Here is a 13,696-nt window from a genome sequence, read left to right as displayed (position 1 = left end):
CGCACCCTGCTCTGAGGCATGTGCAGAAACTGGCTCTCCCTCCGTCTTGCTCCCTGGCCCGGATCCACCCTTCCCAGTAGAGTGTTTCTCTCTCCCTCTCATCCCAGGGCCTGTCCCACCCCACCTCCCAACCCCCAAACCCCCAACACCCTCCCCCCACCTCAGGTAGCTCATGTGTCAGACATTTAGGTCTGGCCTTGACCTCACCACTTCGCTCCACAGGGGTGGGGGTCAGGGATGAGTGTCAAACAAGTAACACTTGTGGTATAATTACAAATTGCCGCTGGCACCATGAAGGACAAGAGCGGGGTGTCCCGAGAGAGAATGGTTAAGTGGGGGACCAACCATCAGATTGGGAGGGCGGGCGTGGTCCAGGCAGCTGTGACCCTGAAGGACCAGGAGGAAACAGTTTAGGGGCAAGGGAAGACTGGGAATGTCCCAGCAGAGGGCAGCAAATCACACACCCTCTCCCAGGCAAGTGGGGCCTGTGAATTGGTACCCGCAGACTGGTCACTCTGCAAGCCAACTGCCGGAGAAAATGTGCCTAAGTAGTCAATGCGAGCCGGAGGTGGCGGCGCACGCCTTTAATCCCAGCACTCCGGAGGCAGAGGCAGGTGGATCGCTGTGAGTTCGAGGCCAGCCTGGTCTACAAAGCGAGTCCAGGACAGTCAAGGCTACACAGAGAAACCCTGTCTCAGAAAAAACAAAACAAAAAACAAAAACAAAAACAAAAACAAAATAGTCAATGCCAAACAAATAGAGAAAAAGAGAAATGAAAGGGAAAGAGAGAGAGAGAGAGAGAGGTGCAAGGGCTGTTGGGGTGGCTCAGTGGATAAGGGGGGTAGCTGTCAAACTTCAGTTCAATCCCAGCCCCCCAAGCGGCAGAAGAAACCATCTCCTGTGAGGTTGTCCTCTGACTTCTACTCCCTCCTTTAGGAACCGAGCTATTGTTGTTGTTACTACCAATTTGGGTTGGTTTTTTGTTTTTTTGTTTTTTTGTTTTTTTGTTTTTTTGTTTTTTTTTTTTTTTTGAGACAGGGTTTCTCTGAGAAGCCTTGCTTGTCCTGGAACTCACCAAGTAGACCAGGCTGGCTTTGGACTTAAGAGATCCATTTGCCTCTGCCTCCCAAATGTTAGGGGTAAGGGCATGTGGTGCCACCCAGCTCTTCCTCCTCTTCCTCCTTTTCCTCCTCCTCCTCCTCCTTGAGCTGGGCAGCCGTGGCCCCACGCCCTTAATCCCAGAACTCGGGCGGCAGAGGCAGGTGGATCTCTGAGTTTGAGGCCCACCTGGCCTATAGAGTGAGTTCCAGGACAGCCGAGGCTACACAGAGAAACCCTGTCACAAATAATAATAATAATAATAATAATAATAATAATAGTAGTAGTAGTAGTAGTAGTAGTAGTAGTAGTAGTAGTAGTAGTAGTAAAAAATAGCTAAGTACCTAAGGAGATTGCGACCAAGCCTGATGACTTGAATTCAATTCTGAGGCCCATATGGTAGAGTGAGCAGAGTCTCATAGGTTTTCCTCTAACCTCCACAGGTATATCCGTGCACGCCCACACACACACACAGGCAAAATGAATAAGTAAATAAATAAATAAAATGAATGAATAAATAAAATGAGTGCTTTTAACGGCTGCTCTGAGCCTAGATGGACAGGCACGTGCGCAAGCAAGTGAGAAAACAACAGTGAAGGAGATCCAGACGGGAGAAATTTGCAGCTGTCTGTTGTAAAAATAATAATAATAATAATAATTTTCCTCTTTTTGTCTGAAGCATTGTCAGAACGTTTCAGATGTTATGAAATGATAATGCTCTTTTAAAACGAAAAAAAAAAAATCAAGACTGGGCCTTCCTGGCTGGCTTGGAACTCACAGGACCTCTGCCTCCAGGGTACTGAGACTGAAGGCGTGGGCCACCTCTGTGAAATTAGAGAGTGAAAGTCAAATAGGGGGCTGTTGCCTCTGTTGTGCAAATGTAAGCTCTGTGCCCTGCGGGTGTCGGGTTTTTGTTATTTTGTTTTTTAGGTTTTTTTGTTCCTTAAGTGGGTGTTGTCCCCTGCTAGGCAAACACTAAGTGACTAAGCTTTAGCCTAGCCTGGGCTTTTCAGCGTCTAACGTCTCCCGGAGCAAAGCCAGGTTCCCCAGGGCAAGCACCCTGTCCTAGGGTGGAAGTAGTGACCGGGACACAGAGGCTGCTGCCGGCTTTACCGGCACTTTACCCACACCGGAGAAGGAAATCCGACCTAGGCTCCGCCACTCTCCCAGTGCTCTGCCTGCGGGAGACCACGGGAAGTGTGGGCGTCCTGTGTGGACTTCGTTAGTGCCCCCAGTGCAGGCGTATTGCTTCCGGCGAAGGGGTTCCTAACGAGCCCTCGCCCTGAGAAATCCTCATGCGCCCAACAGGTGATGGTGAGAAAATGGGCACCGGGAGGCTTTGCGTCCCGGTGGTTGGCGCCTGCTGGTTGCTTTTGTCATTGCTCTGTGCTTGAGCGGGTCATGGGTCTGAAGCCTGGGCATTCCTTCTATGGTGCTGAAGCAGTTCTCCCACCTGCCAGAGAATCTCCCGCCAGCGCCTCTCCATCCTCCTTGGCTTTCCCTTGTTTTTTTTTGTTTTGTTTTGGTTTGGTTTTTCAAGACAGGTTCTCTCTGTGTAGCCTTGGCTGTCCTGGACTCACTCCGTAGACCAGGCTGGCCTCGAACTCACAGCGATCCTCCTGCCCCTGCCTCCCCCAGTGCTGGGACTAAAGGTGTGCGCCACCACGCCGCCTGCCCCATCGGCTTTCCACCCTCTCCAGCTTAACGGTAGAAGGCTCGCAGCTCCAAGGCTGTTTCCCTTCCCTCCACTAACTGACCGCATGTTTCCCCAACATCGCAAGCCGGGGATAATAACAGAGCTTTTACCTAACTGGGCGGTTGGAGGGTTCCGTGACCTCATGCCTTGGAAAGCGCCCAGCGCCTGTGTGTCTTCACTGCACAACAGACACAAGCTGCCATTGTTTCTTCCTGGGTACTCACACGCCCTGCCAGTGGTCCTTTCCTTCCCAGCCCAGTGCGGAGCACAAACACCAGTCAGTAGCACATTAGCCAAGAGCGGCTTGCCTCTGTCTGGGGGAACTGCCCTCCTCAGGCAGCTCTTCTCATCCCGTGGGACAAATTCCCAGCCCCTTCCAGCAAGTGACAAGAGAAAGTGCTGACCACACCCACACCCTGCCCATGCCTCTCTTAAGGGAGCACAGTCAACCGTGATGAAAAGGGACAACATGTTCATGTTTATTCACAAAGCTCAAAGCAGCCCCTTTAAGGGCACCCGGGAAGCTCTCCCCCAACCCCTCAGCTCCTCCGGGCCATTTCAACTGACAACAGGAACAGTCTGCTGCCCGGGCATCAGTTCAGGGCATGATGGCGGCGATGCTCTGGAAGAGAAGAAGAGTCATTAAATACAGGCCACGGGTGTGAGGGGGTGCGGGGGGAGGGGGGAGGGGTAGGGGAGCCCTGACATCTTAGCTCCTATTCTACTCTTGAGGAAAGATAAGGAGACCAGGTGTTTATGTTGGACAGGGCAGCCAGCTCTGCCCCCAGGGAGGTAGGCTGGGAGGTGGGGGGTTACTCTACAGAAGAAATCCTGCTTGTTTCGCCTCATGGGATCTTGGGATCTTCTGCCACTCTGAGTTGGGGCTGTCACACACCCTAGGCCCTGGGCCCTAAGCCCAGGGAGCAGTTAATAGCATTTGTTGTTCAGTCACCAAGTCCAGCATTTGGATCCCAGCACCCACACCAGGCAGCTCACAAACATATGTGACTCTGGCTCCAAGGGATCCAACACATGGTGCACATACACACACACACACACACACACACACACACACACACACACACGCACACACACACACAATTTCAAATGTTAAAAAAAGGGGGGGGGGGCATGGTGGTGGCGCACGCCTTTAATCCCAGCGCTCGGGAGGCAGAGGCAGGCGGATCGCTGTGAGTTCAAGGCCAGCCTGGTCTACAAAGCGAGTCCAGGACAGCCAAGACTACACAGAGAAACGTTTGTCTCAAAAAATAAAGAAACAAACAGGTAGAAAAAGAACCAGAATTCCAGCGAGGATTTGCTCAGCACACCCATGCAGGGCAGGGTAGCACAGGCACTTGCAGGAAGGTTAGTACAAAGGGGAGGCCGCTGTGAGTGGGAGGCGCCCAGATGATCTGCACGTGAGGGATAGTTTCAGCATCTCCACCCTCCCTGGCTCCCAGATGCTCTGGCACCCTGGAGGAGATGTCTGTCAGCTTATGTTTGTACACTGGGACTGGAAAGTACCCAAAAGCTGCAAGTGGGTGACGAAAGGCCAGAGCGGAGCTGGGAGAACAGGTTGGATGGTCTCTACAGAGGCTGAGTCTGTCCCAAAGGACACTGACTGCAAGGAGGCTCTGGGAAGGGAATTCAAGGGAGAAAGGCACGGGAGTGTGGGGGAGCTGGGGGGCTGGGGGCCTGGGGCTGGGGGGGTCGGGGGTTGGGGGGATGGAGGGTGGGGGGGTCAGGGGGTTGGGGGGGTGAGGGTCATGCCGGCACTCACCCTCCACAGAGCTGGGAAGTTGATAAACGGCTTGTTGACTGAGGCCTGGAGTTCAAGGACAGAGCAAGTCACCGACCTTCAACCAACTGCTCAAGTAGCCTCCACCTTCCCTTCTCCCACCTCCAAACCCACGTTTTGGACACTCACCCCAGATACTGCTGTAGTGGTGGCGGCCCCTCCGTGTTGGCCTCCGTACACGCCTGGACGAGTGCCCTACCGACAAAGCCCAGAGCATCACAGCCAGCCCTGAACCCACGAGGGTCTGTCACCCTCATCCCTTTTTCCCCCAGGGACTTGCTCCCCGCTTCTAAGATGACCGGGTCTAGGGTGGGAGCCCAAACCGACCCTTTGGGTTCCTTACTCACTGCCCTGAGAGACAAGGATAGCCCCCAGCGGCTGAGCTGATTGGGAGAGGTGGGCAGAACTCCAGGAAAGGGTGTCTGCCTCTCGTTGACTTGCCTCACCCCAAGCTCTCTGTAAACTCGGCATCAGGGAACTGTGCCCATCTTGGAGAAGAAGGGACTCAAAGGACCCACACAAATGCCAGAGCCACCCTCCCCCCTGGTTTTTAGTCACTTGTCTACACAGTCTAGCCTCGAGTCTAACTCAGCTCACCCACACTCTTGAGCCCAGTGTGTCCCTCGGCCCAGGCTCCTGGTCACGCTCCATCCTTGACTGCTCTTGCCCCATCGCCAGCCTCCACTTGGGTGTCTCACCCAGGGTCCTGTTCTCCACCCAGGCTTCTCTCTAGCCCCCTCCTCCCCACCCAGCCTCCACGGCTCCCTCCAAGCAGCAGATGTGGCTCTGGGCTCTGTGGCCTGGAACCATCCCTCAGGGTGGTGTCCCAGGTGCCGCACCTAGAGTGTGGAGAAACTGGGAACTGGGCCTTGTGCGGGAGGCAGCCTGCTACTAGTCCCCAGTCCTCCTTGGCGACTACTGTCTTGCTCCTTGCCTGGCCCCCAGCATCTGCTTCCCCTACAAATATGGGTAAGAGAGTCTTCCAGAAGCTCCCCACCTCCTCCCCCCCCCCCCAGTCAGGAAGGCAAAGGAAGAAAGAGAACACTAGTCCTGCGTCTTACTGAGTACTCTGCATGTGACGTTGGCAGGTACCCTCAGCTTCTCTGAGCCTTAGCTTCCTTATCTGAACGTCATAACAGCATCTTGACCACCTCAGAGGCTTGTTATACCGATAGACCCATGAACGAGCCCGTCGTCAAAGCCCCCCCCCCACACACACACACTCTGGGTTTTCTCAGCCTCCATCAGTGTCTGAGCTTCCTGGTTCTAGGAGAGGGAACAGGTGAAGTTCCCTCATCTAGGAGGGCAGTGAGACGGGTCCCTTTCACCTTGCCTCAGGGGAAAACTTTGCAGACAAGAATCTGACCAGCTGGCCACCAGCTCTGGAGTAAAGGAGGGTGGAGAAGAAAGGAAGGGGGAACCCAGTATTAATGGCTTCCCTCCCACAACCCCCTCCTCCCCAGTTTCCCCACCTCTGTTCACCTACATTCAGCCGCTGGTTGGCCTCCTTTCCGGCCTGGCCAGCAGCGTGGTGGACACCTTGGCCAAGGTTCTCCGCTTCCTTTCCGGCCTGGCCAGCAGCGTAGTGGACCCCTTGGCCAACTTTCTCTGCCTCCTTCCCGGCCTGGTTGACCCCAGCTTGGACCCCTTGGGCCACTTTTTCTGCTTCCTTTCCAGCCTGGCCAGCAGCGTAGTGGACCCCTTGGCCAACTTTCTCTGCCTCCTTCCCGGCCTGGTTGACCCCAGCTTGGACCCCTTGGGCCACTTTTTCTGCTTCCTTTCCGGCCTGGCCAGCAGCGTAGTGGACCCCTTGGCCAACCCCCTCTATCTCCTTCCCAGCCTGGGTGACCCCTGGATATATTACATCGTCTCCCCCTTGCCAAGTCTGCCCTGAAGAGTAGAAACCCTGCCCGTGACCATGGCCAAACTGCTGTGCCTCCATCGCGGCATGGCTAAGTCCCTCATTGGCCCCTTGCATCACTCTGCCTCCTTCCTTTCCCCACTGACCAAAACCATGGTGGACCCCCTGGCCAAACCTTTCTGCCTCCTTCCCACCCTGACCAAAAGCGTGGTGGACCCCGTGGCCAAATTTATCTGCCTCCTTTCCACCCTGACCAAAAGCGTGGTGGACCCCCTGGCCAAATTTATCTGCCTCCTTTCCACCCTGACCAAAAGCGTGGTGGACCCCCTGGCCAAATTTATCTGCCTCCTTTCCACCCTGACCAAAAGCGTGGTGGACCCCCTGGCCAAATTTATCTGCCTCCTTTCCACCCTGACCAAAAGCGTGGTGGACCCCCTGGCCAAATTTATCTGCCTCCTTCCCACCCTGACCAAAAGCGTGGTGGACCCCCTGGCCAAATTTATCTGCTTCCTTTCCACCCTGACCAAAAGCGTGGTGGACCCCCTGGCCCACTTTCTCTGCCTCCTTTCCACCCTGACCAAAAGCATGGTGGACCGCGTGGCCCACTTTCTCTGCCTCCTTTCCACCCTGACCAAAAGCGTGGTGGACCCCCTGACCAAATTTATCTGCCTCCTTTCCACCCTGACCAAAAGCGTGATGGACCCCCTGGCCCACTTTCTCTGCCTCCTTTCCACCCTGACCAAAAGCGTGGTGGACCCCCTGGCCTACTTTCTCTGCCTCCTTTCCACCCTGACCAAAAGCGTGGTGGACCCCCTGGCCCACTTTCTCTGCCTCCTTTCCACCCTGACCAAAAGCGTGGTGGACCCCGTGGCCTACTTTCTCTGCCTCCTTTCCACCCTGACCAAAAGCGTGGTGGACCCCCTGGCCCACTTTCTCTGCCTCCTTTCCACCCTGACCAAAAGCGTGGTGGACCCCGTGGCCTACTTTCTCTGCCTCCTTTCCACCCTGACCAAAAGCGTGGTGGACCCCCTGGCCAAATTTATCTGCTTCCTTCCCAACCTGTCCAACGGCGTGGTTGACCCCGTGGGCAAACTTCTCTGTTTCCTTTACTGCGTTTTCGACTCCATTGTTGATGCCGTGGGCTACCTTGTCCAAGCCACGCTCCATCTCCGTGCCAGCCTGGGCCCCCATGCTGCTAAGTCCATTAAAAACTCTCTCCACTTCCCTTCCAGCTTGGGTGATTCCGTTATTGATGCCTTGAAGCGCTTTGCCCACCTCTCTCTCCGCGGTGCTCAGCCCACGGCTGAACCCTTCTATGACTTTCTCAATGGGGTCCTCCTTGGTTGCCCGAGAAGGCAGAGCCCCCAGGAGCAGCAAGAGGCAGCAGGACCTGAGCAAATTGGCGACAAGCATGATGTTGAGAAGGCAGAGAGGATGTGGAGAGCAGCCGGGGGAACCCTGGGGCCGCTATTTATCCCTCATTCCCACCCCCCCACCCCGCCCTCTTCCCCACGCCCCAATGACTCAGTTGCCCCTGTGAGGCTCTGGTTTAGTTCTAGTCCGGGAGGTGTTTCCCAGAGACCTTTGCGATTGAGCAATGAGAAGGAGGAGGAGGAGGAGGAGGAAGACACGGATGAGTCACTGAAGAGCCTTGCGTCTTTGCTCTTTGACCGGCTTAGGCCCTCCACCCCAGAGCAGGCTTCTGCCCCGCCCAGCCCTCGCTTGCTTTCCTTTCTCCCCCTCAGGCCGGTCACCCATCCTTGCTTTTGAACTCCATCCCTTGCCGCCCGCCGTGTCATCCCTTAGAGAGCTAAGCATACAGCTTTGCCCTTCCGCAGAACTCTGAGAAAAAACAAACAAACAAACAAACAAAAACAGTGGAAAGCAAGGCAGGGAGGAGAGAGGACGCCCAGGAGCTGAGGGGGCGGCCCTGTTTTGCCCTTCGGGTCCTCTCACAGCCCCATCTCACGGCCTTCGTCTGAGCTCCTCAGCCACCCTCCCGCAGCCGTCTGACTGCTTTGCGAGTGCCTGGAAACTACCACGAAGCTGTCTCTTTTCATTCTACACCTAGCTCAGACGGCCAGGATCGCAGGGAGCGCCCTCCTCGACCATCCCTCCTCCCCTCCCCACCCCCACCCCCACCGCACGTCGTAGTATGACATCATCCCTCTGTTTCTACAGTACTTACCGCAATCAGAAATTGTGTTTAGTTTTTAACAGCGTGTCTTGCCTTCTCACCAACTGTTTACTTGCAGCGAGCAGGCCCTTTGTACTGGGTACTGCTATCGCCCCAGATTGGGGGCATTGATTGGGGCTCAGTTAAGTATTGACAGCTGGGGCACATGGACGGGTCAGGGTGCTGGAGGAAAAGAGCACCCGGGTCCCCAAATTGCGGGGGAGGGGGGCGTGTCCCTTGGGAAAGACTGCAAATCTTGGAGGCAGGATCACGTGTTCATGACGGAATCCAGGCCTCTTTCCTCCCAGCCCAAGGGCAAGGGCTGGGGGGTGGGGGGTGCTGATTGCCATGAGCTGGGAGAGGAGGACGCAGCGGCACCTGAAAAGCAGGTTGAGGCAGCCCCGAGGAGAGGCTTGGAGTCCTGGTGGAGCAGTAGCTGTCTCAAACATGCATGCGGGCTGGGGCCAGGACCTTTTCCTTCCTGCCTTCGTCCCTGGGGCCTCCAATGCCCTGACCTGAAGCCCCATGTATTTCACTATCAGCTCAGGTTATAGGGGAAACAGCTAGGAGCCTGGCCTGGGGCTGAAGTGGATCTCCCCCAGTGTGTCTGTCTGAGGGCTAGGTTAGAGGGAGGTGAGCAAGGGCCAGTGAGTGGGGAACAGTTGGACACAGGGGTGAAGATATTTAGGTTTTCGTGCCAACGGCAGGGCAGAGCGGGAGCGGGGAGGGGTGGTAGTGGGAAGTCCAGGCACGGAGGAATGCATAGGGTGTGCGGGAGTGGAGGAGGTAGAATTATGTGTGTGGGTGCCCAGGTGTGGCCGAGAATCAACACGGTGTTTTCATTTTCAAACCAGGGCATGAGGTGGTCCCCTCAAAGAAACAGCAGCCACACCCTGAACCAAATATCCCCGGGGACCAGGGACCCGGAAGCCTCTGCCATCCCAGCTCTGACAGCAGAGGGCGGCTAATTGAGGCGCACTGCAGAGTGGATCTGCTTCCCAGTTTCACACTCCGGTGACAAAGCCAGGTTTCTAGGCTGCAGCATCCTTAAATGATGGAGAGAGAGTCAGAGGCCAGACAGAGAGGGAGCCAGGGGCGTGGTGGTGGTGGTGGTGGTGGTGGTGGGTCAGGATCCTGGTCCACCCCAAGATAGATGCCTACCTATCTTACCCTTTTAAAAAGGTATCCTATCTTGTGTGTGTGTGTGTGTGTGTGTGTGTGAGAGAGAGAGAGAGAGAGAGAGAGAGAGAGAGAGAGAGAGAGAGAGAGAAGAGAGAGAGAGAGGAGCAGAGGAGCTCATGCAGCCTAGAATGGCCTTGAATTCTTTTCTTTTTTCTTTTTTTCTTTTTTTTGAGACAGGGTCTCTCTGTGTAGCCTTGGCTGTCCTGTACTCACTCTGTAGACCAGGCTGGCCTCGAACTCACAGCGATCCTCCTGCCTCTGCCTCCCGTTCTGACGCCGCGGGGGAGTGCTGGGATCGCAGCAGGCACATGCCACTGCTCCGTGTCCTCTTTTCCATCCCCCCCTCTCCCTCCATCCTGTCCCCATTTGCCAACGGACTCCAGACTTCTCACCTTTCTCCTTAGCCGAAAAGGGCAGCCTCTGCCAATCTGGCCGTGCCTGTTTCTCGGCGCCAGTGGAAGAAAGGCCAGGCCCTTTGGTATCACACTACACTTCACGCCACAGGGCCCCAACGTCGGAGTTCATGTTCACACCGGGCGTTTGCCCATCCAAGCCACAGCGAGTGCCTTACCCAGAACCCCCTATGCAGCACAGGGCTTCCCCCGCTCGGACTAGGGTCCGCCACAGTTAGAGAAGACGGTGCCTCCCTGGTACTCGGCAGCTCTGCCCATGAAGTCGATCTGAACCAGCTATTGGAAGAGAAGCTCATGGCTGTTTCCTCTCTTCATTAATCAGTTACAGGCATGAGCCACCATGCTCACCTCTGGAGTGGAGGGGGGGGCGCTGGGCCATGGGGGGCGGTTGATGTGTTTCTGGCCTTGGTTTTATGAAACAGGATCTCTGTGTGTAGCTCAGGCTAGCACAGAGCTCTTAATTTTCCTGCCTACGCCTCACAGGGGCTGAGATGACAAGTGTGTGCCAGCGTACCAAAGAAAAATTTACCCAGTAGCATCTAGATGGCCAGCCCCACACATACGGCTTTCTCACACACGCTAGGCAAGTGTTTACCACAAGGCTATATATACCCTAGACATTTTTACGTTTATATATATATATTTTTTTCTTTTTTAATTTTTTTATTTTTGAGACAGGGTTTTACTTTGTAGCTCTGGCTGTCCTGGAAACTCACTCTGTAGACTAGGCTGACCCTCAAACTCCCAGGGATCTGCCTGCCGCTGCCTTCCAAGCGTTAAGAGTAAAGGTGTGTACCGCCACACCCAGTGCTTTTGGAAACATTTTTATTTTGAGACTAATTTGGCCAAGCTGGCCTCAAACTCATGCTGTAGGCCACACAGGCATTGGCTCTATGATTCTCCTGCCTCGACCTCCAAGTAGCTGCCATTACAGATTCATACCGATCTCCCTCCACTTTATTTATTTATTTATTTTTTAAGATTTATTACATATACGGTGCTCTGCCTGCACGTTCACCTGCAAGCCAGAAGAGGGCGCCAGATCTCACTATAGATGGCTGTGAGCCACCATGTGGTTGCTGGGAATTGAACTCAGGACCTCTGGGAGAGCAGCCAGTGCTCTTAACCTCTGAGCCGTCTCTCCAGCCCTCCTCCACTTTATTTTTAGTTTACTTCTCCAGGGCCTTGCCAGCTCCCGTCCCACGGCCAGTTCTTGACGTGTGATATGGTTCTGGATTTGGTTTTAGCCGAGACAGGATCTCTATGTAGAAAGTTTCCGTGGGAACTTGGGGAAGGGCGAGATTATGTCATTGTATGAGTCTTGAACTTCCACCCTTCTCTCTTAAGATGATGACTGTTATCTGTAACAAAGCCCCACACCTTCTAAGTCACAGCTGCGTGTCAACCAGCCCTGCAGGTGAGGGCATCTGCTAGTGAGTCACAGAACTACAAGCAAGAGCCGGGGCTGGAGGGGACATTTCCCCTTGCTCTTCCCTAGACACTCCCTGGAAGCCGGCTTTGTAGGTTGGGCACGGTGACCTGCAACTGGCCAGCCTCAGCTACCCAGTGTGATCTTGTCTCAAGAAATGAGAAAGGGGGGCCTGGGCGGTGGTGGCGCACGCCTTTAATTCCAGCACTCGGGAGGCAGAGGCGGGCGGATCACTGTGAGTTCGAGGCCAGCCTGGTCTACAAAGTGAGTCCAGGACAACCAAGGCTACACAGAGAAACCCTGTCTCTAAAAGAAAAAAAAAAGAAAGAAAGAAAGTGAGGAAGGGTCTGAAAAGGTGACTCAATACGTAAGAGCACAGACTACTCTTACAGAGGACCTAAGTTTAGTTCTGAGCCCCAGCATGGCCCATCTGTAACTCCAGTTCCAGGGGACTCAACACCCTCTTTTGGCTTCTGAGGAGACCGAGAACACACACGGCACAGAGGCATACATGCAGGCAGGACACTCGGACGCACGAAATAGATATTGTTTTAAGAGAAGAAGAGGGAGAGAAAGCCGTTGGTGGCAGAGGCTGCCCTAGATGCTGAGACACAGCTGTGGATACAGCACCCTCCAGAACACGCAGGCCAACGGGGTGACATGGGATAGGACATCAGAAGGTACAGGAAAACTACAAGGAAAAGAACAGGATGATCGCCAGGCGTGGTGACGCAGGCCTTTATTCCCAGTTCTCGGGAGCCAGAGGCAGGCGGATCTCTGTGAGTCCAAGACAGCCAAGGCTACACAGAGAAACCCTGTCTCGAAAAAACAAAATAAATAAATAATGAATGAATAAAAATAAAAAATCAAACTATAAAAATGAACGGAAATGTCCTTTCCTAAGTTAAAAAAAATGTTTTATTTATGGAGTGAGTAACTTCTGTTTGTTTGTTTGTTTGTTTTATTTGTTTTTCAAGTGAATGTAACTTTTAAAAACGTAAAAGGTGTCGAACACACCTGCAGTCAATGGGGCAGAGAAGTAACAATGACAAGGCGCGGACCAGCCCCTTTGGTGTTTGTTGGTGATGCTGTTGACGCAGGGTCTCTTCGGCTTCAGCACTGCCGGGTCCGCCAGGCTAGCTGGGCCACAAGCTCTTAGGACTACAGACCCATGCTACCAAAATTTTGTTTTTTAGCCAGTGTGGTGGCTCACGCCTTTAATCCCAGCCATCAGGAGGCAGAGGCAGGCGGATCGCTGTGAGTTCGAGGCCAGCCTGGTCTACAAAGTGAGTCCAGGACAGCCAGGGCTACACAGAGAAACCCCATCTCAAAAAAACAAAATATGATTTTTTTTAGAATTCCCTATATGCACAAAATGCATTTTTATCATATCCATCAACACCCAGTGTCCAATCCTCTCAGCTCCTCTGCCTCCCCACCTTCTGCCAACTTCATGTAAAAATTCGAAGTTATTTTTAATCTTACACATGAGTGTTTTATCTACACCTATGGGCACCACATGGCTGTAGTGCCTGAAAAGGCCAGAAGAGGGCGGTGGATCCCCAGATCTGTAGTTACAGATGGTTATAAACCACTATGTGGGTGCTGGGAACTGAACTCAAGTCAGCTGTGAGAGTAGCAAACTCATGACGGCTGGGCCATCCATCTCCCCAGCTAAGTGTCCACATGTATTTGGGTTTTTTGTTGGTTTGGGGTTTTTTTTATTCTTGTTTTTTGTTTTGTTTTGATTTTTTTGAGATAGGGTCTCTCTGTGTAGCCCTGGCTGTCCTGGATTCACTTTGTAGACCAGGCTGGCCTCGAATTCACAGCGATCTGCCTGCCTCTGCCTCCTGAGTGCTGGGATTAAAGGTGTGTGTCACCACGCCCGGCTTGTGTGTGTTTATTTTTAAGCCCACACTGATATGTACTGTCAATAGATTTCATAAGTTTTGGGTCACCTGGTAGTGTTTGGTTTACAATCCTAAAATAAAACTGACTCTTCCTTTCCCCGGAAGACCGTGCATTGTCTGTAGCTCCCGAGGC

General features: G+C 53.8%; 1 protein-coding gene across 3 annotated transcripts; it reads right to left on the bottom strand.

Moving 5' to 3' along the window:
• Positions 1 to 3,249: 3,249 nt before the first annotated feature.
• On the bottom strand, positions 3,250 to 7,917 carry SBSN (suprabasin). Of its 3 annotated transcripts, none has more exons than XM_084770277.1 (4): positions 6,079 to 7,917; positions 4,722 to 4,787; positions 4,575 to 4,619; positions 3,250 to 3,416 (listed from the first exon to the last, which is right to left on the bottom strand). In XM_084770277.1, the coding sequence occupies exons 1-4, from the start codon at positions 7,864 to 7,866 to the stop codon at positions 3,393 to 3,395; spliced, it is 1,923 nt and encodes a 640-aa protein (XP_084626403.1). In that variant the 5' UTR covers positions 7,867 to 7,917; the 3' UTR covers positions 3,250 to 3,392. The 3 variants fall into 3 exon arrangements, with proteins under 3 accessions (XP_084626403.1, XP_084626405.1, XP_084626404.1); XM_084770279.1 differs by having other exon boundaries at positions 7,600 to 7,917; XM_084770278.1 differs by having other exon boundaries at positions 7,513 to 7,916.
• Positions 7,918 to 13,696: the final 5,779 nt, after the last annotated feature.

This window comes from Acomys minous (assembly GCF_964271855.1).
Source record: "Acomys minous genome assembly, chromosome: 20".
NCBI classification, from domain to species: domain Eukaryota; kingdom Metazoa; phylum Chordata; class Mammalia; order Rodentia; family Muridae; genus Acomys; species Acomys minous.
This window is presented reverse-complemented; position numbering and strand designations above follow the sequence as displayed.